This window comes from Orcinus orca, chromosome 5 (assembly GCF_937001465.1).
Source record: "Orcinus orca chromosome 5, mOrcOrc1.1, whole genome shotgun sequence".
In the NCBI taxonomy this organism is placed as follows: Eukaryota; Metazoa; Chordata; class Mammalia; order Artiodactyla; family Delphinidae; genus Orcinus; species Orcinus orca.
In genome coordinates, this window is record NC_064563.1 from 50,752,491 (window position 1) to 50,778,461 (window position 25,971).

The following is a 25,971-nucleotide window of genomic DNA, read 5'->3' on the forward strand; positions in this document are numbered from 1 at the left end:
TAGGATTTGTCCAACTTTTCACTGTACAGGTGAGGACATCGAAGTTCCAGAGAATTGAGGTGACAAGCCAAAAATATAACGTTAGGCAGTGAAAATATATATCATCTTTCATTTCCTTTATACTATATGCCATCAAGGGGGTGACTTGAGGCATCAAAAAGAGAAAGAAACTAGACTTTTGACCTCTTGAATTTTAGGCTTCAGATTTAGAGATGATCAAACAAGGAGCCAGAAAAAAAGGAATGGCAGGAGGAAAAAGTGCTCTGACAGGGCTTCCCTGGTGGCGCAGTGGTTGCGAGTCCGCCTGCCGATGCAGGGGACACGGGTTTGTGCCCCACTCCGGGAAGATCCCACATGCCGCGGAGCGGCTGGGCCCGTGAGCCATGGCTGCTGAGCCTGCGCGTCCGGAGCCTGTGCTCCGCAACGGGAGAAGCCACAACCGCAAAAAAAAAAAAAAAAAAAAAAGAATACAGACTTTGATATCTAAGACAGGAATCTGATATCTAAGCTATCTTAGATGGATTGTTCTACCATATTAATATTAATATCTTATGTAAGTTCACTACTTTTGATTCATGTATACTCTATAAAAATACAGAAAGAACAAAAACATTTAATGCATAATTTCATTTATTTATGAATACAGATTAATAAAGGCACAGTTTAAAACAGAAAAAGATATATAGAAAATATTTGATGGTATTTTGACAATCAACTATTTTCCATATTCTGAGGCTGTGATTTTCATTCACAGTGAATCCAAATCTCTTGCCTTCATCTTCTGGGTGTCAGGATTTGTCACCCTTCCCATAAACAAAATTGAATCTAGGAAAAGAAAAAAAAACTTTCAGAATTTCTGGAGAAAAAAATGACAATAATATTTCTTAATATTTTAACAAGTCATTGTCTTTTTTTCTCTATATGGTAAATAAGCAATGTCTAATAGCAAAACCCACTCCTTTGTCTAAAATAGATAATTATATTATTATTAATCATTTTCTGATAATTTATGAAGTAAATTAACACCCACAACAGCTTGTCATGGAAAATGCATTAGTCCTGTTTTTCATAAAGGAAAGCAAAATAAAGTGACAGAGAGGTGTTCTTCTAAATATAGAGACTCAGTCAGGCAAACTTAGAATAATAAAATGGTCATGAGCATGGACGCATTTTAAATTTAAGGTATTAGCAGTCATCTCTTTATGCATGTAATATAAACCACTGGGGTTAAAAGTGCAGCTTCTCACATCTCTTCCTTCAGCTCTGAATCAAAGCTTACTGCTAAAGACAATATTTTCACATCTCTAGTGCTTTCAAATCCTCACCGGTGATATAGTATAAAGCATAAATGTAAACACGTAAACATCTATTTCCAGCCACTCTGTGTGTGCAAGTGAAAAGGAACTAAGAACTAGAGGACAAAACAGAAATGAATATGTTAAAATGCATTCACCTTTCTTTTCAACTAGGGTAAGGGAAGTGGCTCTATGTCAAGCGTTGCCTTGAGTTATGTCCCTTAAAGTCATATGTAATAAAGGTTTATTTCAAAAGTGATAAAATAAAATTTTACATAATTTTAAAGCTTACATGTATTTGAAATAACAATGGCAGAAATGAAATAAAAAGGAAGAACACTTTTTCATTAACTCCTTACTGTTCAGTCCAAAGACAGACACAGTCTTAGAAGAGTCAATAACATGGAAATAGACATAATCTCTAGCAGATTTTTTCTTTTTATGATTATAATTAATAATACTTTGCCTCAAAATTCTCAGAATAATTCCCAAAACACAAGAAAACAAATACTCTATTTTTCAGATAGATAGAGATACATAAATAACTTCCTCAGGATGTATACTACATTTAGCCACAATAGGAATCAATAGTGACTCTTGTGTCTTTATAATTCTATGGCATTAAAATGCTTATCAGAATTGCTTGCTTGGGGAATTTTTCGAGTAACTTTCATAGCAACTAACCTCATAAGTTGAAGTTAATAGTTTAAAGTTTTAAACACTGAGAAGTGTAGCACATTACATAAAAGCCATTTGTCCCAGCCTTTTTAATCTGTTTTTTTGACCAAGAGAACCACATTTTGAGTAGAGTCTTCATGCAATCACCAATCTACTCAGTACTAAATTGGACAGATTAGTGAAATCTTCCTTGACATAGTCACAGTGGACTCACAGGCAGGGTGAAGCAGAAATCATTGTTGTTTCCACATTTCTTTTCATGCCCACTTCTTAAAAAGTGTCCCTCATATTTAATCAATATAGTTATAAAACATCTCCATCAGATGGAAGCAGTTTTTACTTCATAATGTAAAAATACAATAGCATAACCAAAGCTAATGACCTAGATAAAAAGATTTCTTAGTGAATACCCTGCAGTCTGCTTCTCCCTTCAACCCACGACCTGAAAAAGTTATAAACACGACATTTTTTTATTATGTATGGAATACTGTCAGTTTCAAAACCATGATTCACTACTTGCTGAGAAATGGCACATTTCATGTAGCATCTTTGACAATTTTCTTCTGAAAGTCTCTAACGCTGGCCTATACCCTCAGCCTAAAAGAAGAAAAATTGTTCTTCATTTCCCTAGAAGTTTGGCTTGGTAAGAGGTTTGGATGAATATACTGAAATATATATGATAGGAAGTCAAATACTGATAGGAAAATACACGTAATGTATGGATTTTGCATAAGAGGATTGTTTGACCAAAACAAAATTTAAAATTGAGGTAAAAATTGGTTGTACTAAATCTAAACTTATTCACCCTCATACTCCAGAAATTGTCAAATGAATATATTTTATATAAATCATTAAGCCATTTAGTAGTTTACTACACCATGCTAAATCACCAGCTTTGTTAATCCCAATGATTTCTTCAGTTCATTTGTGAGAGGAAGAATAAATAAATCATTGAATGTGTATTGTCTTAAGGTAATAACCCATTCTACATTTTATATGGCAACAATTTACAGCCTCCAATAAATGAGTGGCCATTCATTTTAAACAATACTTTAAGGGAGTAACCCTAGTTTAGAAAGTCTCATTACAATAGAGATCATAAAACAGTGGAAATAGCCATTAAGGGTCTGATAGTTAATTATTATCATAAATAAATAAATAAGTGAATTATTTTGGGTTTTGAATTTTCACTGCTGTTTAACTGATAGCTATTACATGTCCATAGTCATCAACTTGGAAAATAAAGAGTAAAACATCATTATGCTAAACACCATTATTTCCTAGTGTATTGGTGCCCAATGACCTTCATTTCTTTCTGTTCTCCATACTCAGTAGTTACACACTGATGGCAAAAAGTTAGAGTTACCCTAAGGTTAAAGATGTATAGATCAAATGACATACTCAGAATATCTCTTAACACTGACATCCACTACTAGAATTGAAGTTGTGTTCATACAATCTCAGCAAATCTGAAACTGTCCCATTGTTTCCAAGATATAACTTTCAGAAAGGTCATTCAGCATTAGTTTCATGGAACTTAAAAAAAGTGACTGATATATCCCTTAGGGAACCAATAATATCAGTATTGCTAGTTAATCTAACAGATTCAGATTCTGAAATTAACTCTGTCTCTTCTCCACGTAAAACAATTTATATAGAGAAAATTTCCATTTTTCTTCCTTCATTTATTCAGTCGTTCACTCATTTACATTTATTGATGTATTCACAATGAACACTATGTGCCAGGCAGTGTAACAGGTTTCATATATTCTTTTATTTAACTCTATGAGATAAGTACTAATATTATGTTCAAATAGGAGGTGGGGAAAATAAGGTTTAGAAAGTATGTGACTTGTCTTACAACTATTAGTTCATTAAGCTGGGACTTGAACCCCAAGTCCAAACCTTCAATCTCTAGGGGCACTGATATTAAGTGCAAGGCACTTTGCCAAATACTGGGCTGGATAAAGAAATGAATAAGATATAATCTATTTTCCCCTGGTTTAGAGTGCTCACATGGGGTTATGACTCCTGAGAAGTCCTAAATATACATTTAAAGAAAGTTTCCTCACTGTATCCACATTTCTGGCCTCTCTTTCTCATAAGAGAAATTGCAAAAACATCTACTCGGACAATCTACATTTACGTTGCCATTGTGTCTAACGCCAGTCCAATCGACTACTACCCCTACCTTTTGTGCCCCTACCTTTTGGGCATTATCTTTCACAATTGCCCAGATTGCAGATTTGGAATAATATTTGACTCCTCCATCCCACTCAGAGCCTATAGCTAGTCACTTATTCTTTTGGAATCTACCTAGGAAACCTTTCACAACTGTGCAACTTCCAATTTCCACTCCCATTGTGGCATCATTGAAAGAAAAGTTGACTTCTGAAACAAAAACGTCTTATTCTCACTACGCCACTTTTCAGTTGTATGACCTTAGACAAACTACACAACCTCTCTCTGAGCATCTATGTCTTTATTCATCAAATATCTAACTTATTGGAATGGTGTTAGCTGTCGAGATTGGTATTTAAAATCACCAGCACGTATAGTAACTATCTCAGCAGTTATTACTCCTATTGCTCTATTTTAGGTCACTGTCATCTCTTAACACACAATGCCTGGTACAGAACAAGCACTCAAGAAATAGACACTAAAAAAATTTTGAAAAAAATTAAATTCAATAAATTGAAATAACAAATGATCTCAGATGTATAGACTGAGATTAGCATCTAGGACTAAGTCTATTTAACTTAAGCAGTCCCTCCAGGGAATTCTCAAAAAGGTACCTGTTGGGTTATTCTTCAGAATAAACAGAAATGGATGGTTTGCTATAAATTGGTTTCGAGGCAGACTCATGATCACAGGGACGTGTATGCCTATGAAATAGAGACAACAGTTATTTAGATGTGCACATTAAAAGATCAGTAAAGAAAATATATCCATAATATCCATACTATTTTTTGGAGACAGAAAAGGTCATTTTGTTTGAGAAATTAACATGTGGAAAAATAACCATTTTCTAAATACAAAGAAATTTGGAATAAATGTAAAAATCAAAGATCAGAAGAATAAATATTGGATTACTCATTGAATAATTCTAACTTCACATTTATGCTCAATGAAGAAGAAAACCAAAACTTGTTTCAGTTTAGTGAAAGCAGTTGAAAATTTCATCTGTTAAGCAGTAACTTTCTGCTCACTTTTTATTTGCGTTATATGATTTATCTCATAATTTTTCAACTCCTAATTCCTATCCAGGTATGTTTGTACTTCATTTCTATTCTCCAGGCTTGTAGTAATCACATCTGACTTCAAATTTATTTTTTTTAACTTTTCCAAAATTATTCTGTGAGCTCAGAACTTTTAAGATTTGTGCTGTGAATGTGTATGGGATTTTTATTATGATATTAGAAGTTTGCTGCCTTGACAATTATTTACTATAATAATTTGTATCATGCTTCTCCATTGTGGCATTTATCAATATTTCAGAGTGGATAAATTTAAATGGCTGGATTGTTTTTCTTTCTAGATTAAGTATTTCTGCACTCAATTCAGATGTTTTATTTACCAGTAATGTAATAATTTTGTATAATTTTTTCAGACCTACGAAAACGGTTTTTAAAATGCAACACGTGATCAGAATTGAAAAACAAATGTAGAGAAGGAAAAAACTATCCCTCTACGCTTTTTGTTTGTAATTGGGGTGTGCAAATTACACTGACAAAAGACAGATGAACAAAATCAATGGTTTTATTTTGTATCCACACAGGAGCTTCACAGAAAAGAAGTGAATACCCAAAGAAGGGGTTATATCATTTTAACAAAAAGTGGTAAATTGTGGAGAAGTGACTACACAAAGGAAAAGGGGTTTGAGTGTCTAGGGGTGGTAAACTGTGGGAAGGTAAATGTATGGGGAAAATTAATGGTATATAAGGATTATTTAGTAAGGTTTTCTTATGCAGACTCATATCAGTGCCCACTTTCATCTCCTATGCCAAAGGTTCCTTCTCTTGGCATGGAAGACAAGAAGGGAGATACCTCCACAAGGGAAATCTATGCCCTGATTTTAGACATGTAGGAGGAGGGTAGAGAGCTCTTTTTGTATCTGCTGTTTCTCAACTGCCTTCAGCTCAAAATAACTCTTCTGCAAAAATGGCATATTTCGGGGTGGTATATTCTGATCCCCTGCACAATCAAAAATAACCTTAGTAATAATAAACGCATGGCATTCTTCTACCTGAAATAACAGGGCTATGGTAACCAAATTACCAGTGAATATAGACTCATGTCTGAATTAATGAGATAATACAGAAAAGCATAGTCAGGATCACGCCCATTCTCATTTGGGCGAATACTTGAGTTCTTTTGTTCCTGAGTATCCATTGAGTAGATGCCTGAAAGTCAAAATACTCACACTAACTATTTAAGTGTGATACATCAGGGTCACTGCTGATCCCTTAATGATGGTTACATCCTCTTAGAGAGCTCTACACTTAAAACAAGAGGCATCAGGTGATAGCAGAAAGAGTTCTGAACTTGAAGTCAGGGAACCTGATTTCAGTCCAAACCCTACTGTCTATTATTAGCATGACCTTAGGCAGACCACGTCACACGTGTACCTGTTTCTTCACCATCATAATGAGAGGTTCAGACAATGGTCTATAAGGACTCTTCCAATTCTGTGTAAAAGCAAGTGGAAAATTTGTCTACGTGAACTAGCAACTTCATCCCAAAGCCACCTTTGATTTCTCCAAGGATTGTAATAGCTCATCCCCTCCAATCTAAGTTCCTTGAGCACAGTAATGCAAAGTCCTTCAGGAGATGACAAAACAGTAGTGGGAGTCCAGTGTGCCCCACCCAGATGTCAAAATCCATCGCCATTACATAGCATTATAAATTAATCAAGAAATTAATAATGTGGATATAAATTTATCAATATGACTATTTAAAGGATGCATATCTTTTACATACAGGTTAAAGTCATGGTCTGAAGAATTAAAATAGACTTATGAGGAATTCATTAAAGTTGCCCTTCCATTTCTAATTGAATTTAAGGCTTTTCTCCAATTATTTTTTGAGTATTACTTTTGCGCAGCACAGATACTATTCAAAATGTTCAAGGAAATATATCATTTGTTCAAGGAAATATATCATAGAAGTGGTTCTCAAGCTGTAATATGCACACAAGTCACCAAGAGACCTCGGAAAATGCTGATGCTGGTTTAGTACGTCTGGAGTTGAGCCTGAGGTTCTGCATTTCTAACTAGTTCCCAAGGGGCACTGATGCTGCTGGTCTATGCATTACACTCGCAGTTGCAAGGATGGGCTCCAAGTCACTGGAGAGCAGTGTTTCTCAACCTGGGATTCACATTGTTATCACTTAGGGAAAGGTAAGAAAATACTGAAGGCTGAATCTCATCCGCAGAGATACCGATCTAATTATTTTGGGGTGCGGTCTGGGCACAGAATTTTTAAGAGCTTTTCAGCTGACTCTAATGTGCAGCTAAGTTCGAGAGCCATTGCCATAGAGATAACAAGAGTCACATTAGAAAAGTAGGGACTAAGAGTGCAAAGGAAGAATGAAATTAATACAATTTCTTACGAGTGAACATTCCTGAGCAATCATGATTTCAGGTTTGAGCCTACAGTTTTCTCCACGGGTCCTATCTGCTAATGGGCAGGTAATCCAATTGACAAATAAGTAGATATCAGTAGATGAGCCTCAACTCGTAATCAAGTCCCTTCCCTTTCCTTTTGCCTTAAGCTCCAGCCGCACAGATGCATAAATAGCTTCTATAGACATTTTTCCCTTCCTTCAGTGTACTGGACAGCAGGAGGAGAAAAGCAGATCAGAGGACCACAAAGTGGCAGCATCCTCATGCTCATTTCCTCCAGTCCTTCCTCATGGCTTGCTGTGACATCATTTGTCCTACCGGTTGATGTTGCAGCTTCACTGCCATCTTCGTTTATCTCAAAGAAAACTTGTTGCATGACTTGGGAAACATACACCTCAGAGGAATCTGTAGGAAAATATGAAAGTGCATTGAAGGGTTAAAACTCAGGGCTATTACTTATTGGATCCCAGGTGAATTACATTTTCAAATGAACAAAGAAAAAAATTCCAAACTCTTTCCAAGTTAGTTAATTTGCTAGAGATAAATGTGGTTTAGGTTTAGCTCTTGCAGAGATGATGTAGAGAAGATATGGAGAGACCAAGTTTAGCTCAGATATAAAAGGTAAAGATAGAAGGCGATAAGCCTCAAATCAGGTACCCCACTAAGTGAAATATTTGAATGGACAAAGGGTTTTGCCTGCCTTAGTCATGATCTACAAGCAAGAAGAAAAAGGCTTTACAGATTTGAATTAATCCCACCCTATGTCTTCGACCTCAAAGCCAACTTGCCTTTTAAATTCCATATTGGGTTTTGATCTGAGTTTAGAACAAAATTTACTTTCCTTCAAGACTGATGAGGCGATAAAAGTCTAAAGAGCTTTTGTGTCATCTGTTACAAAATAGCTTCAGAGCTATGCTTTAAAACCTGTCAAATTTCTAGTGTAACATAGCGTCTTAATAACGTTTTGTTCTGCAGTGGAAACAAGCTGAGAGAGAAGGCCCCTCTCCTCCCCTTGGTGGAACTGATGTATGTGTGAAGCGTTTCTGGTATAGTGACCTGTGAAGAGTCTCCTTGAGAAGGGGGAGTGAAACCATGAGTTCAGAAGCCACCTGCCACCCCCCTGTGTCCAGACAAGATAGATCTGACAGTGTTCCTCAGAGAGACAACGGAAAGGTGGTCGTGAGTTCAGTGGTGGCGAAAGGGTGAGGAAAGGAAGCGAGCCTTGAAACTTGAAGAGAAAGGAGCTTTGTCCCTCATGAGAGAGAAAGCTGATGTGATGCAGGTGGACTCCACCAAGACGACCGAATTTAGAAGGATTCAAGAAGAAATAATTTAGTCAGGCGGAACCAGCTCTGACAGCTTACAGAAAAGTAAATCCCCTCAGGCAAGATAGAGAGACGTCATCAAAGGGTTATTTGCATAAAAAATGGCTTCCTAAAAATAACTCCAAACTGCTTGTAATGACTCTGTCTGGGCCCCTGATTACCTCTCATCCTCATCTACTACCCTCCTCTCCAGGTCCAGCAGCTCCAGCTACAAGGTCAAGCATCAAGACTTTAGCCCCACCTCTCCGTCTGCTTAAAATCCCTTTTCCCAGAACTTTCCCTGATTGGCTCCCTTGTTACTTAGGTCTCAGCAAAATGACACTTCCTCAAAGCAATTGTCCCTTCTCACCATGTCTAATTCTGCTCTTATCTGATCTAAATCTCTTTATCCCATGACTCTATTTTAGTTAATCCATAGCATCTATCACCTCACCATTTAATTAATTAATTACTTGTTAATTGTCCATCTGCCCTAACAGATGTAAACTTCATTAGAAGAGGGAATGTGTAGATTTCATTCAACTCTAGAAAACTGCCTGGCACATAGTTGGCTTTCAATAAATACTTAACAAATAAATCAATCAATGGATAAGGCTACGTCTAGTGATAGAAACGTGTAAGATGGAGAAAAGGGGGCATCCACATCATTAGTGTGGGTTAACTAAAATGCAGGAGTGTGGTTTTTTAAGGTCATGCAAATAAGCATGTTCTTTTCCCACAACTGCCTGGAATAAGATGGGATTCACATATAGAGCACAGAGTAGATGACCAAGGGGCTCATGCAAAGAATGAAGACCGAAAAGCAGGTTGGGGTGGAGTGGAGAATTTCACGCATGCGGTTTAGCACTGGCACCAGACCAAGTGACTCCCTGGCCATTAGACTGAGCAATTTGGTCTTCTGTATTCCATCTTACAAAGAGGGGGCCCGGTCTTGGAAAAAGAACAGGACTTGGGAGATGATAGATTAGAACAAGGGATCTGAACTTCATAAACTCACTGGTTTCTACATCTTTGCAATAATTCTTTCCCTTAATTTCCTATGAAAATTCCAAGTATGTCTTTGTCAAGTTAAGAGGACAAGAAACTTTCAATAGCTTTGCTAGAAGATGTGCAAGTAAATATTAATGTGCCATTTACTCACTTTTTTTTTGTATTTAACATTTACTGAGTGTCCACTATATAATAGATGTTGAACAAGGTGATTTACATATATTCTTTTTTCCACCACTAGGATATATTATCTCATTTAATAGATTAGAAAGTTGAAGTTCAGAAAGGTTAAGTATTTTACCAAAGGTGACACAAGAAGTAATAACAGTTAGAAGTCAAATATTCATCGTAAAGTTTCCAAAATAACTCTTTTGAAAACATTTCATTCAAAACTTGTGAATGACATGAGTATAAGATAGTGTCTCTTTTGTGTAACTATCACACAGCACTAGCATTGGACTGGTTCACAGTAGCCTTTAGCAAATGTTTATCGTCTACTTATAAATTGTAATTAGGGATGGCAGGGAATTAATTCACTATTCTCCTGAAGACCAGAAATAGTGCCAGTCTTGACTGTGGTTGTTCTATTTCAGGCAATAAGACAGAACCAAAGAATCAAAGTAGTTAAAACAACTCAAATAGGCAACTCAGAGCAAAATATGTTGGACATTTATTCTTTTCTGTTCAGGGTTATTCTCTTGCACAAATTCTTTTATAAAGCATTTTGGAGATATTTTCTTGATAAATCTTCTTGTAAAAGGAGATTTTATAGAAGTCACAAATTGCTGGGAATTTAAAGAGTGAGTGGCTGTTTGAAAGTCTGAGATATAGCAAGTGAGCTTCCGAAGCCAGAAAGAAATCTAAGGGGAAGAGGTATTTAAAAAATGGCTTGGTTTATTTCAAGTTGGTGAGGTGTCTGCATTCCAAGACACACTTAGATAGCATCCTGTTGCAGTATTTAATTTTGACTGTCTCATTCCTGATGCTGATGAAATTGTCAGAGAAGTCAGATCTATCTGGCAGCGTGAGAACAGCAGCTAAATCATGCGTGAAGGTGATAATGAACAGCTATGTCACCTGTGTACCCCACCCACCTCCTCCGCCAGGAAAATTCATTCATTCTATTCATTTACTCACATAATTGATGAGTGCATAAATTAATGAATACTTCTCCAAAGCCCAAATGTTATATAGGAATACACAATAAAGCTGGGTTATGATATCCAACCCCATCAGACAGACAAGCCTGTATCATTAGGACTGTTGTGTGTTTTTCTTTAAATATATAAAACAGAAGACTGAATTTAAAAAAGCGTAGATAACTTAGGACATATTGGCCCTCTTCATCCATTTTTTTTCTCTTTAGTTATTTTTGAACTAGTGGGTACTGCCAGGATGAGAAAAATTAAAGACTGTCTTAGGCTTTGTTGTGCAAGTAAGTGTCTTAACTGTACACAATTTCCCAGGTGCCAGTTAGCATAAAAGCTCCAGCTCCTCAGATATGTTGTCAGTCTCAAGCTAAATCTACAAACTGCAGCATTACAATTTCTAGATGGTGTTCATCATCCAGCAGCTCGTGGATGTCTATTTCATGGCCTCTAATATTACCGAATTAACATTTGCTAATTGGTTTATAAAAGTTTTATTAGCTCTGCTTAGATGAGAGCCTCAAAGTTGTAATTCCCATTATTCAGATAAGGAAATCCAAACAGGGCTGGAATAAAAGCCCATGTAATACTTTTCCTACACAGCCTCACTGTAAGCGTGGTTAGAAGTTATCTAACATTCTATAATGCTGTCTGACTTTCATTAAGCAAAACTACTTAAGTGCAAAGTAGAGTGCTTGTTTACAGACAGCTTGACGTGACTATGACATTTATTCTCTGTGCATGTGTCTTCTGGGGCCAAATGCTCTCTCAGTTTTAAGATCAGTCAGTTAACATCATTACTAAGAAAACATATTTACATGATAATATAAGCATAATCTTCCATATTACCTGTTATTCCAGAAAGGTCACAGCCAGCACTAAATATCTCAGTTATAGTCAATGAATACAAAGCTTCTTTGAAGTCTAATTTTTGTTCTACTTTAAATCTGTTTTAAAAAATGAAGAGGAAAATTTTTGAAACACTGTACACATTTTCTACCAAAATGATTTTTATAAAATGGATGACTTGGAAGAGATTTTATTGTGAAATATTTTGTTTTCATTATCCCAGTTACGTTTCCTCACTTTTCACACCATTTTTCCCCAGCTCCACTGAGCAGTTCTGAGTTGCTAATAACTTGTTTCCCAGATAAATGGTTGGCTGGGAAGGGAGAAGCAAATACTCTATTTTTTGAAGTAACACCTAACAAAACGGTGAATTCTAGCTAAGTTTTCAATTATTTGCTTCTTCGCTAGAAATGTAAAGCTTCCCTCCAGCAACTATACACACTCAGATTTTTCACATCATCAAAGATGGTTCCTGGCAGGCATCCAAGAGACTATGAGCCGGAAACAGAAGCCAACGGTCCTTAAAGAAGATTGTTGGCTACTGAGGTACAGAGAGGGGGCATTAGTAACCTATGAGCCTTCCCATCCATTGTCACAGTTGATGTGACTTCCTTCAGTTTACAGACACACCTAACATCTTTCCCCAAAGCCCTGTATTTTACAGGTAAAAGATTGAAAGGGAACTAAATTCCTTTCCAACAAAGTAAAAATTATAGGAAAAAAAAAAGCTGGCCAACACTTCTAATTCAGGGCCCTAAGTTAGGACTCCAGATTCTACGCAAGTCTCCAAGCCTCCATTTGCCTGAAGAGGGAGCGTCACCAAAGAATCTCAAAGATTCTCTCAGGTACTGATCTTCTTTGATTCCAAGTCAACAGCAATCAGTGACCCTCGCTTTCCTATTTCAATAATAAGGGGGGCGGGGGGGGGGGGCGGAAAGAAGCTCGTACTTACTGGCTTTAGAGATGCTAAAAGAATCCATTTACATTTTACAACCAGGTTGGAGAATTTGTTTCTGAAAGAAAAGAGTCTAAAGTCCTCCAACAGGGGGCTACGTATATTTCCTGCCTCAGGGAAATCCCAGGACAGCTCCTGCCCAAGGAGCTCTGTCTGTGCCCTAGCTGGGCCTTTGCCCGCGTGCTCTCTGGTTTGGATGCAGACACGATTGCCCAAGCACAGGATCCTTGCTTAGCTAACAGATAGGCCCACATCTGGGGCTAGAAATTAGCTTGTGCAATCAGTCTAATTAGATCATTGTTTTAATTGCCAAATACTGAACAAGCTTCTTAATTATAGTTCTTCCAAACAAGGAACATGCTGTGGCAATAATTTACTGGCCCTAAATTATTTCTTGGTAAAATATTATGCCCTTTTGGGAGATGTTTATTTATTCAGAACCCTAGCTAACTGGAGATGGGCACAACTCAACATGCACATTAAAACCTACTGATAATGAAAATAACTTGTTTTATGCCAATCATTTTCAACTTCTTCCTTTTAACTTCCTGCTAAGAGAGATAATATGCAGCATGATAGCTTTGAGGCTTTGGGGTTGTTCTTTTTTTCTATTTTCATTACCACACTTTTTTTTATACTGAATGGAGTATGGGCTTCTAAAAGGTTGAGGAACAATGCTCTAGTCCACCCATAATTTGGCTATTTTTAGTATAATAGTGCAATGATTTTGGATTAATGACAAGAATACTGCAAGACTTATTACAACCTCTAATAAGGTCTAATCATACCAGAGAGTCACTTAAGTAACAGTCTTTCTCATAACATAGTCCAATGAAACCTACAGTGATAGAAACCCATTCAACCATTTAATAAAAGTATAATCTATGGCCGATTTCTAATTAGCCATAATTATTGGAGCCATGAATAGCCAGGTGTGAAGTATGCAGGTCCCTTCCCAGTCAGAGCTAATGTGCTAACTTCCACTGCCTTCTAATCTAAATATAATCCAAAATCGTAATCTCCATCAATACAATATGTGTAGTGTTAATTGTGTCCCTCTTCCAAATTTTGTGGATCTTAATATTTATTCTAGATGTGGTTCATTTCCTCTTTTCCTTGACTCTCCTCTAAAATTGTCAAAAAAAAAAATACAGCTAAAGGTAAAAGAATGAGTGGCAAAAGGACTGGATAGACAATGACCAACCAATGATGAAATGAATGTTTTAGCATCTGTAAACATTATCTGCCTCCTTAAAAGGCAGCAGTTTACTGCCACAGGCTACCATTGTGCTTAAAGGGGTCTCACACAGGTTAAAGCTGCAGAAAACGAAGGAACACAATTCCGAATTTCTTTTTTTTTTTTTTTTTTTGCGGTACGCCGGCCTCTCACTGTTGGGGCCTCTCCCGTTGCGAAGCAACAGGCTCCGGACGCGCAGGCTCAGCGGCCATGGCTCACGGGCCCAGCAGGGGGCACGAACTCATGTCCTCTGCATTGGCAGGCAGACTCTCTACCACTGCGCCACCAGGGAAGCCCCAGTTCAGAATTTCTGTTTGAAGAAGGAGTCACTCCTGGTCTGCAGGCCCTACTGTGGATTGGTGTTGTCCCTTTCTTCTTTATACCCAGGACTCTTGTTTAATGACAAAATGTCTTCAACTGATTTCCCTCAAGGTTCCTGTCCTTATTGTTTGGAATTCCACTTTTGATACAGTGGGCTTGAGTCATCTTTGGAGGGTTCAGGCTTAGAAACAACCAAGTCTTAGGGCTGCCCACAAGGATAAAATATAACACAATCCTTGACAGTGGTGGGCTTGGACTATTATGTGAGTACATAGTAGTTTCTGGTCACGTGTGTGTGTGTGTGTGTGTGTGTGTGTGTGTGTGTGTGTGTGTGTATGTGTGAAATATTCCATTGGCCTCAAGGGCTGAATTAAAAATGCTTTCTGTCACATAGGAAACATATCTGGACAATGCTTAATGTAAACTTGGATTCCAATTTGTATCAGTGTTTGATAGGCTAAAGTGAAAGAACATTTAGAATCATCATTGCAGCTGGTCATGACTTATCTATTCTCACACCCAGCCTCATTCTCCCTGAGGTCACTTTCTCTCACCCACACACAGTTCACATTCACACACTTAGAGATCCAAAGCTGTTTGTTTGGGATTGACGTATATACACTACTATGCATGAAGTAGTTGGCTGGTGAGTGCCTACTGTATAGCACAGGGGGAAAAAAAAAGGTACAATCTGTTTGCAGGACATATATTAAGTTAACCTGAAAAATGCATTCAAATATACATTAGGTGCAGACAAATACTGTTTGATTCCACTTATTTGAGGTACCTAGAATAGTCAAATTCATAGAGTCAGAAAGTACACTGGTTGATGCCAGGGGGCGGGGTGGGGGGGCAGGGGAGAGGGGGAGTGGGGAGTTAGTGTTTAAAGGGGACAGAGTTTCAGTTTAGGAAGGTGAAAAATTTGGGAGATGGATGATGGTGAGAGTTGCACAACAATGTGAATGTACTTAGTGCCACTGAACTGTGCAGTTAGATATGGTTAAAATAGTATGTTTTATATTGTGTGACTTTTACCACAATAAAAAAAACATTTAAAAATAAAATAAAATAAAAGAGTAGTATTTTGAAATACAAATAGTTACAGCAGCTAATAATCGTAATTAGCTACCATTACTGACTGCTTGGAACTATACTAAGCTTTTTACATATATTATATCATTTAATCCTTTAAATGACTTTATGAGGTACAGAGTAGTATTATCGATTTGCAGATGTGGAAGCTGAGGGTGTGAAAATTTAAGTAACTTTCCCAAGGCTAAATAGTTGCTCAGAGGTGGAGCTGGGATTTAAATCCAGAACTGTCAGACTCTAAGATCATGTTCTTCACCACTGTACATACCCCTTCTGAGTGTGTCTCAATAATTGTGCAAAATAGCACTCACAGTCAGTAGAGAACTTCCCAGAGATGCTTCCTTGTAGGAGCAAATGGCTTTGCTCAGTGGGATCTACCAACTTGCTAATTACATTGCATACAACATCCTGAGGTTAAGCAGGGGTACTGATCAAAGAACAGAACAAAGCCCGCCAAAGACGAAGGCCACTGAGCTAACCAACCACCAATTCCCAAGGGAATCCTGACTTCTTATTCAGTCCCACCCCCCTGCCTAGAAATGAGCTGGTCTCTGGGGGAATCTCTTAGAACTAGATTTCCTGGGATTATTCCAAACATCCTAAACACTTCTCTCTTCCCTTTCGGTTGTTGAGGTCGGATAGCATCGGCTAATCCAGTGCTAGAACCTCTAAATCACATGGGATAGTGCAGGAGAGAGACATCAGGTAGACATCAGACCCACCCCTCACCACCACCACACACAGACAGGGCCATGTTCTGAGTCTGTGGATGAAGAATTGCACCCAGAAAATGGCAATGGGGCCCCCTAGGACTTTGCACAATCTTTAGATTGCATTATTTGGTCAAGTGAACCCAGTACCTTAGTAGGTTTACATTTTCTACACCTCAGCAGCTATCTAGAAAAGCAAGCTCCTAACTCATTCTCATGTATTATCTTTTCTATTTGGCAGGCAAGCAGGGAGGAGAAAGAAATAGAAAATATAGAAAAGGAAAAACAAAATGTTCATAATGCCATAACCCTATTACAACTAATGTTAACATTTTGGTAAATTTCCTTTGTTTCTTTCTGTAGATTTGTTTCTTTACATAGCTGTAATCATTGTAAAAATTTTTTAATCCAGTTTTTTTTCTATTAAAATATACCATAATTTTTTCTCATTATCACAGCCTCCATACCTATCATTGTTATTGGCTAGGTTACATTCTACCACACTTTTCTTAAAATTCGTTTACTGTTGAACTTTTACATTATTTCTGTATTTTTTCAAAATAAACAATGTTGTGATAACATTGTTTGGAATTTGTTTGGAAAAGGTGGTACAACTACCAACTAATGTTTCTGCTTCCATATAACTGAAGATTCGATTTCACCTTTTAAGGCAAGTTCTTCATTTGTTTGGGAAAAGCAACGTAGTGAGCTTTTTTAATGCAAATAGAACCCCTGGGATGGAGATGGAGAAGTTTGAGATGATGAGAGTGGAATCTATTCTACCCCATATGAAGACGCTGTTTTCAGTAAGGGTTGAAATCTACTGTTATAGATTCCTATTACAACTAGGAATCTGGCCTTAGAGGGGATGGAAGAAAATCTGTGTTACCTTCATTTTATGCTAGGAAAAGTTGGAGGACTCTGGATGCTGGGTAGGATGGAGATGGGAAAGACACCCCTTTTGGGTGAGTGGGCCCTGGCACCATGACAATGGCAGGCTAAGGATAATAATGGACAGGGGAAGACTCCCTGGTACAAGAAATGACCTACATTCCAGGAATACTCATCCTTGAAACCTGGTTTTAAATTTCTTTGTAAGCCCTTTTTATTATTAGATTTCAGTAAAGTTTGGTTAAACATTGAAGTTGCTCTTACGTGTAGTAGCTTGCCAAGGGCTACCTTAACAAATTACCACAAACTATATGGCTTAAATAACAGAAATGTATTGTCTCACAGTTCTGGAGTTTAGAAGTCCAAAATCAAGGTGTCTGCAGCATTGGTTCCCTCTGAGAGCTGTGAGGGAAAGATCTGTTCCAGGCCTCTCACCTTGGTTTGTAGATGGCCACCTTCTCCCTATGTCTCTTCACATCATCTTCCCTCCCTGTGTATCTTTGTATCCAAATTCCTCCTTTATATAAGGACTCCATCCATACTGGATTAGGGCCACTCTAATGACTTCTCTTTAATTTGATTACCTCTACAAAGACTCTATCTCCAAATAAGGCCACATCCTGAGGTAGTGGGAGTTAGCATTTCAACATACGAATTTGCAGAGCTCATAATTCAACACTTAACAGTTGTTCCTGGGCAAATTAAAAGCAAAGTCTGTGTCCACACTATGGGAGAAGTTGTATGAGAAGTGTGGCTACAGTTTGGAGTGGCTGATAACAGGGCCAAGCAGTTTGGAAAAGCTGTCCAGACTACAGTAGTCTAGGTAGATTTGTGGACTGTGAACCATTCCTGTTGGGATTCCTAAAATGTTGGAGAAGGGAATTCTGAAAAAAGCCTGTATTTCCTATTGTCAATTCAGTTTGGAACTTATACATTATTATCTAGGCATTTGTTACCTAGGCTAATGAAGATGAAGATACCTTAGTTATAGGTACCATTATCCCCATTTTGTACTAATAAAACCACAACTCAGGACATTAAGTGACTCTCCTAAGACCCCACTACTAGTACATAGCACAGACAGTTCTCAAACTCAGGGGTATTTTTGTGTGTGACCCCAAACATTAATCTTTCCAAAGGGAAAAGAGAGAGAGACGTAAATTTGAAAGTAACCAATTCCAAAAATGATTATTTCTATGATCAATAGGTAAACTATCTATCACATACACCATTATATCCCTGGTGTTTGGCACATAGTAGGAGCTAAAAGAAATACTCTTTGAAAGACTGAATAACATCCAAGTAGAGATTTACAGATGGTAGAGAACTGGAAGAGAGATTGGAAAGAGAGAGTCGATATTAGAGACATGAATAGTAAGGAACAAATAAAAGAGAGAAGAAGAGGAAATTTCTGAAAATGAAAGTCTGATAAATATTATCTGGGGACAGAAGGAAAAAAGGTATAAGTCAGGGAGAGGAAAATTTCACAGAAAGAGAGAAAAATAAATAGAAGTAAGTAATGCCATAGGGGTTAAAGAAAGAAGGGTTTTCAAGAAAAAGGGGATGGTTAAAAATATTTGGATCCAGAGCCCAGAGTTAGGGTGAGGGAATCATAGGATACCTCTTTCTCCAGGATATCAAGGAAGACAGAGGAAGAGAAGTTTAGCAAAAATGTACACAATTTTTGACGCGAAGGGTAGAGAGGTGAGTTTGCATGCTAATATGTTTTCTTTAAGGAACAGGTAGTTGAGACATACATTGAGAGTAAGAGAATGAACATGAAGCAGTGCCTGGAGAGCAGAGGTAAAGTCTTGGTGAGGTGTTAGAAGAGAAAGTTCTCTGAAGAGAAAGACTACTAAGCTCCAGCCTCAGGGAGACCAGAGTGACTGATTTGGAGAGTTTTGCTTAACAAAATCAGTAGTTGGGAAGCAGGAGTACCTTGCTGAGGAGAGAACTACAGAAGGACAAAGACAAGGTGACAGAAATATTTAAAACGTTTGGTGAGAGTACAGTTGAAATAACTGGCTGAATCCCGGGTAAGTGGGAAAGTAAGGAAAAGTCAAGAGGGTGGAGAGGTGGAGGGCCAGGAAGGCCTTGATGAGTGTTTGAAGAAAAGTTTAGAAATGAAGGGACAGAAAATAATCTATTAGACATCTGTCTCTTTTTAGAAGTTCAGGTAGAGTGTGATTTATTTGGGCACCCCTTACTCTCTGAAGTTTCTCTTGTCTCCAGGAACCAGGATATCAAAAAATTAGTGTTTATAATTATGGCTTCCTGAGATACACCTTTGTGATTTCCATTTTGTATAAACTATCTGAAATGACCCCAATATTTCATAATAGCTATCAATGGAAAGTAACTTTTAAAATTGTGTAAAAATAAAAAAATTTTAAATATTTATATAAATATATATACCCCAATAATAAAAAATGACCCTAGGATTTTTTATATTTTAATGACTCTTACAGCACTATCTGTCAAAGGCACTTTTACATATCTTTTAATTGTAGAGTATCGCAAGAGTCTTGGGGATTATATTTTCCTTAAACACAATAGAAGACAAAATATTTTAAATTCCAATCAGGAAAAACAAGTTAGAGAAAGATAAGTTTGTATAATAAAAAGAATAATAATTCCCTTTAATCCCAGCATTCTGTTCTGAAGACTTACATTTCTTCATCTCTTTCAGAGAATACTGAGTACTTAAATTCCATCCTTGTCATGGCAAAGCAATGCTGGCAATGTTCAACCTGCCTTTGTAACCATAAAGTAGAGTAACAACTCCAAACGGGTTTTTTTCTTTTTATGTTTGTCAATAGACTTTTTGAGCATTGGCTATCTTTCAGCCGGCTATCCAAGTCCCTCTATAAGTGAAAACATAAGAAAAAGAATGATAAAATGACATTACCAACCTAGGGAGGCTTATTTCCACTTCCTCTTCTTGCATCTCAGAGAACCACTGCAGGATTTGATGAGCAGTAATTAGCTTTTCCATTTCTTCTATGTTCACATCTTCTGCAGGAAGTATGATAATTAAACTGAACTCATCACCTTTGTAAGGTAATTCTAAAACCTGGTAGTTCATGGAGGACTCCGAAAAATAACCTGGAACAGAGAAAATAAAATATTAATATACTTGGCAATTCCCAAAATAGTGCTTTAGAGTGTGATTTTTTCCATATTACCATATTTTGTTCTCAGAAGAGTCTTCATCATCGGAATTTCGACTGTTGCACCATATTTCTGAGTGAAATTCATCTGCCTTGTGTCTTCTTTTCTAAATTTCTGTTTCCAATCCCCCTTGAAATAAATAGCGTTCACCAAAACAAGCCGAGTCAGAGGGCCAAATTCCTCCCCTGAAAATATGTCTTTAATTTTTCCTGTGAAAGGAATAGAGGAAGAGGTGGGAAGAAATATGCAATAGTTATTCAAAGGAACTGCTTTAAATAGAATTAAAACAAAAATTCATTTTGCTAATCAACTAAAAACAGGGTGCTTTATCATTTAAACTTGGCAATTTCGACAACAAAGGGGGGCTTTATTAAATATTTCACTTAGAAACAGGTACAAACAGGATTTCACTAGGAAACAGGAGGTACAGGATTGTCTTAGGCAAATTTGGACAGACCTAGTAATGGCCTCTCTTTAGTGAGATTATTTGTGTAAATTGTTTTTCAGACAGAAAGAACAAAACCTAAGTATCTCTTCCTGCATATTTGTTGGTTATTTTTAAACTTTATTTCAAGGTTCTTCAGCAGGTCAATCAGAATTAATACATTAATGGTTCACTCAAATTCTCCACTCTTGCTACTGCAGCCACTGACCATTGGGAGAAGACAAGAATAAGGTTGCTAGTATGATTTTCCTCTTTTAAAAAACCAGTCTCCTGGACTTCCCTGATGGTGCAGTGGTTAAGAATCTGCCTGCCAATGCAGGGGGTGTGGGTTTGATCCTTGGTCCGGGAAGATCCCACATGCCGCGGAGCAACTAAGCCCGTGCACCACAACTACTGAGCCTGCACTCTAGAGCCCGCCAGCCACAACTACTGAGCCCGCGTGCCATGACTACTGAAGCCTGAGCGCCTAGAGCCGGTTCCCCCACAACAAGAGAAGCCACTGCAATGAGAAGTCCACATACCGCAAGGAAGAGTAGCCCCCGCTCGCCGCAACTAGGGAAAGCCCGCGCATAGCAACGAAGACCCAACGCAGCCAAAAGTAACTTAATTAATTAATTTAAAATAAATAAAAATAAAAACCCAGTCTCCTATTTCTATGTCCAATGAGTATTTCCAAGCTGTGAGTCAACAGCATGATTAGGTGCCATGGAGCTGTCTAGGGATGCGTATCATTGTGTATCCCAATAATAGGACTTTCCTGTGAACACTGCTTGCAGCACCCATCTCATATTTTCAACTTATGCTTCCCCATAGGAGGCTCCCCATGAAAAATATAGTGGCGTCTTACACATCACAGCTTTTTGTAACAGAACGAATGAACAAAGAAACAAGCTACTATTAATTGAGGACCTGATATATGCTGTTCACTTCACATACATTTTTTTTAACCTTCCAATAATCCTGAAATGTTTTAATAGTATCCTCATTTTAAATGGAGCATAGTTTAGAACCTGCAGAATTTGAACTCACATCTGTATGAGTTTCATCTTGTGTTCTACTATGTCACTCAGTAGCACCTTTGGAATTTTTGCCAGCTTACACTTAAAGTTTAGATTACAACTTTATGACAGAACTATCAATATTTATTATGAAACATTAACAGATCCAACTAACATGAGTTAATTATTTACAGTATATGTGGGAAAGAAGGCATCTGAGATGGACAGATCTAAGTTTTACCTGGCCAAAGATATTATTCCTGCTGCCATACTTAAAAATCCTATACTTAAACAAAAATTATTATTAAAATTCTTCCATCAAGAATTCTACAAATAGGTGTCTCTCTAAAACAAAAAATAATAATCTGTATACCTTTCAAAGCAGCTTACAATTTCTCTCTGTTTTACAATTTAGTATTAATTTGAATAACAGGAGAGCAAAATAGGAGATTTGATCCCTCTGAACGATAATTTAATAGGAAAATATTCAACCATTCTTTGCTTTAGGATATTAAAAACCATGAATACAATGGCAAATAATGACTTTATGAAAATAGGAAACTTTACCATCTGTTTTGCTTTCTACCCAGGTACTTATTGTCTCTGCACAAGCTTTTGCATTCTGAAAATCCACCAGTTTTATGGCACTCTGAAAAAATTCCTTGTTGCCATGGAGATACTGTTCTTTCACAGTGAATCCTTCTTGAAGGTAGAGGGCATTGGCAAGATTAAATGTAAATTCTTGTTTTTTCTCTGAGATGGCAGAGAAAAATGACTTCAGCACAGAAAATTCTTCTCCTAAAAAATAATTATAATGTATACTGACATATTGAACAACATAAGAACAACAGCTTCTCATCTTTGCTTCTAAACGCTCTGATTCATATCACCAGTTTTTGCACCCTTAGGTATAACTAACGATCCTTTATAAGTTAGTATAAATATTTTAAGCATTTATCTCCTGTGGAATATGCATTTTGTAGAGAAATCAGCTCTCATACAGGAAAAAAAAATGTCCATGTAAATTTGAAGTTTGTCAAAAACAAGAATATGCATTTAAACAGGCTGAAGGAAACTCCCTCTTTATAATCAAATTTAGCTCATTCTTAGTTGTTGGTAAGGTATCCTTAGAATCTCATTCTTTGCATAACATGCAATATTTATGAAAGAGGAATACTAATGAATGCTGATGGGGGCTAAGGCAGTGATGAGCAATCCTTTTCACTACTACTTTTATTTCAGCTTAAGAAAGAATTGCTCTCTTATGAGCAACTGTGCCTGTCCAAGTTTTGAAATTTATGAGGTACCCCTATAATTATCTCTGGAGATGCATAAGAATCAAAATTACCTATTTCTTCAGGTTCATGAATCTATATACTTTGGCTGTCTTTGTGAACAATAAAAATCTTTAACCATTCCAAATATAACCACTAGCCAAATGAGTCTGTCAGAGTCAGCTACTAATCACTGTTGGCCCATTACTTATTTATCACTGGGTCATTCTGACCGCCATGTTTTCAGGAAGCTGTATGTGCTGTGAGAGAATTCAGCTCTGATCTTTACTCAGTGGCTTCCTATTTATTACCAGAGGGCACCAATATTTTTCATTCCTTTCTGGCTTAATTCTGGAACTCAACTGTTGAATCTGGGAACTGTATTTCAAATCCAAGGTTCCTTCAGAGCCTTTGTTTATTTTGAGTTAAATACTGAAAATACCACTTTCATAACTTAAAAGTTGATTGCATGCAATTAATCTCTATTGAAGAAAACACAAATGGTTCATCATTGGGAGATGTCCATTGAATAAAGAGGGAAAATAAAGACTGAGAGGAACTTGCTATGAGGTGTCTATTGGAAATAAGGTGTGTAAGTGTGTGTGTAAACCTTTTGTCAGAGAGCTAGCAGTCCACAGGGCATTTTTGTGCAAATAAGAACTCATGCCCTCACTGAGTGGTGGTGGTAGGCTGCATGCCCATACCTTGTCCAGCTGAGTGGAGACTACATTTCAGTCCCCACTTGCCTCTTTGTCCTTGTGCTCTTGTGCAGATACAACCTACATAACCATAGAGCAAGCTTGGAAGGTATATTGCATCATATTTCAAACTCCATGATTCTCCATTTGTGGCGATATAGACACAGACATAAACAATTTTAGTTACAAAAACTTACTTCCATATGATTGGATATGAAGAATATCAATAATTCTTTACAACCCTGGAATTCCTTACATAAGGAAGAATGTTAATCTATTTTACTTGTTTATACAATGATTTCAGATGCAATCATTTCTTGCTATTGGAAGCTGAGAGAATATCTCAACAGCTGAGAGCCTACAAAGAAGACCTTCTGAGGCAAGGCATAGAGCTTCTCCAAAAGAATTAAGTAAGGTCAGAAATAAAGTGGCAGAATTTGAAACCAATTTTCAGAAGTTTGTAATTTATGAACATCTTTAAAGGAATGGGGAAAAAAGGAGAGGGGGAGAAAAAAATAGTTCTAACTCATTTGTCAGAGCAAATAAATTTATGTCACATACTTAAGGTCTAAGACTGTTTGACAAACAGTCAGCTGCCCTTTGATAAATCACTGGACTCAGAAGTCAATGAATGACTTCAACTCAGTAGCACAAGTTTGGAGAATATAAAGTTATCTGCCTTATACATTTGATTTAATTTACAGATTAATAGTTTCTTTTAGCACAGATCAAAAAGAATACATATCCATGGCTCCTAGTAAGCAATGAGAATAAGTTTATTTCATTTCCTAAAATAGAGCCATGGAAAACCTACCAGTCATGGAGTGAATGTGACTTTTGGTTTGGTTGTACCAGACCTCCAAAAAAATGTTCTAAAATTTAGTACATGTTTATTTCTCCTGCTATTAAAAGCCCAAAGACCAAACCATGTGTACAATGTGAGAGATTCAAAGATGAAAACAAAGGCAGTCATAGAATTATAGATTATTTTAGCTGAAAGGTCCAGAGAAATCATCTAATCCAAACTCCTCGTTTTATAATGAGGAATCTAAAATCCAGAGAGAAAAAAATAAAAATAAAAAATAAATAAAATCCAGAGAGAAAAGATAACTTGAAAGGTGCCCAATCACAAGGTCATTTGTATGCTTAACTGAGACAGGAGTTCATGCTCTTCTCTTTCTATAACCCTCTTGGAATAAAGAAGCACCTTTAAGTTAGTCTTCGATTAATAAGCAGCATCATTAGAGGCAAAGCAAAATGGAGTATTATCAGATGCTCAGTAAACTGGAGAAGGTAAATTCTGAGCCGACGCTTTGGCAATGGGGAAAGAAGGATAAGTGAGGATACTGAGAGCTCCAGTGGGGGAAGGGTGCTAGGAGTTGTATGCCCATCTGAAGAATAAGCAGTTTAGATGTGAAACAGGTTGGTAGCTGGAAAAGTAAAATATAGCCTGACTGAACAGATAGCACCGTTTGACAATCAGAGGGAATTGAAGGCAGGGCCAGGACCAAGATGGGTCAATGAGACACTCATTTTGGCATAAAATTTAAGGAGTTGCCAACAAATTCAGTAATCAAGATAAATAATATTTTACTGCAATATATTTTTAAATATTAACACAAAGAAATCCATGATGAATAAAATATAAAAATTTTAAATAAATAAAGACAGGTTCATTGTTACTGATTTTTCTTTTTGTCTTGGGTTCCAATATGGCTCTGCTAGGCACTACCTTCTAATCTGTCATACCCTTTGTTCTACCCTTAACACCATTTTGCTTTTCTTTCTTTTCATCTTCCTGCACTTTTTCTCTCTGTTCCCTTCCTTAACTCTGTCTTCTTTTTCTTTATTTCTTAATTTTCCCTTCCTTTTTTTATTTTCCAGAGTTTAATATTTCTATTTTCTCCCTTTTTGGTTGGTCTTCTTTTCTTTTTTGTACTTATCCTCCATCTGTGCTTCTTTCTCCCTCCCTTAACGAAGTATAATAGAAAGCAAGTTTGGTAGATTTTGTTACATGTGTTAAAAGGTTAATGTTTTATTGTCCATATATACTCTTTCAAAGAAAATATTAAAATGTTCATTATTGCTCTTGTGACCTATAACCCTCAGGGAATCATTTTTAGAATTAGTTCTGGGCAAGTTATTCAACCTTTCTCTGACTTGGTATCCTCATCCGTATAGCAGGGTTATGTCTGACTCACAGAGTAATTGTGAGGATTAAATGAGATAAGCACATGAAACAGTGACTGGTACACTAGATATATATGTTT

The 25,971-nt window shown here is 37.0% G+C and overlaps 1 protein-coding gene across 1 annotated transcript in view; it reads right to left on the bottom strand.

Moving 5' to 3' along the window:
* Positions 1 to 607: 607 nt before the first annotated feature.
* SERPINI2 (serpin family I member 2) overlaps positions 608 to 25,971 on the bottom strand; it is a 30,621-nt gene continuing 5,257 nt past the window's right edge. The window contains exons 3-9 of the mRNA XM_004270583.3: positions 22,297 to 22,527; positions 20,301 to 20,495; positions 20,028 to 20,220; positions 11,910 to 12,007; positions 7,916 to 8,002; positions 4,769 to 4,858; positions 608 to 825 (exon numbers count right to left, since the gene is read on the bottom strand). Of these exons, the coding sequence (XP_004270631.1) occupies positions 749 to 825; positions 4,769 to 4,858; positions 7,916 to 8,002; positions 11,910 to 12,007; positions 20,028 to 20,220; positions 20,301 to 20,495; positions 22,297 to 22,527 (971 nt within the window). The 3' untranslated portion in view covers positions 608 to 748. The remainder of the gene's footprint in view (positions 826 to 4,768; positions 4,859 to 7,915; positions 8,003 to 11,909; positions 12,008 to 20,027; positions 20,221 to 20,300; positions 20,496 to 22,296; positions 22,528 to 25,971) is intronic.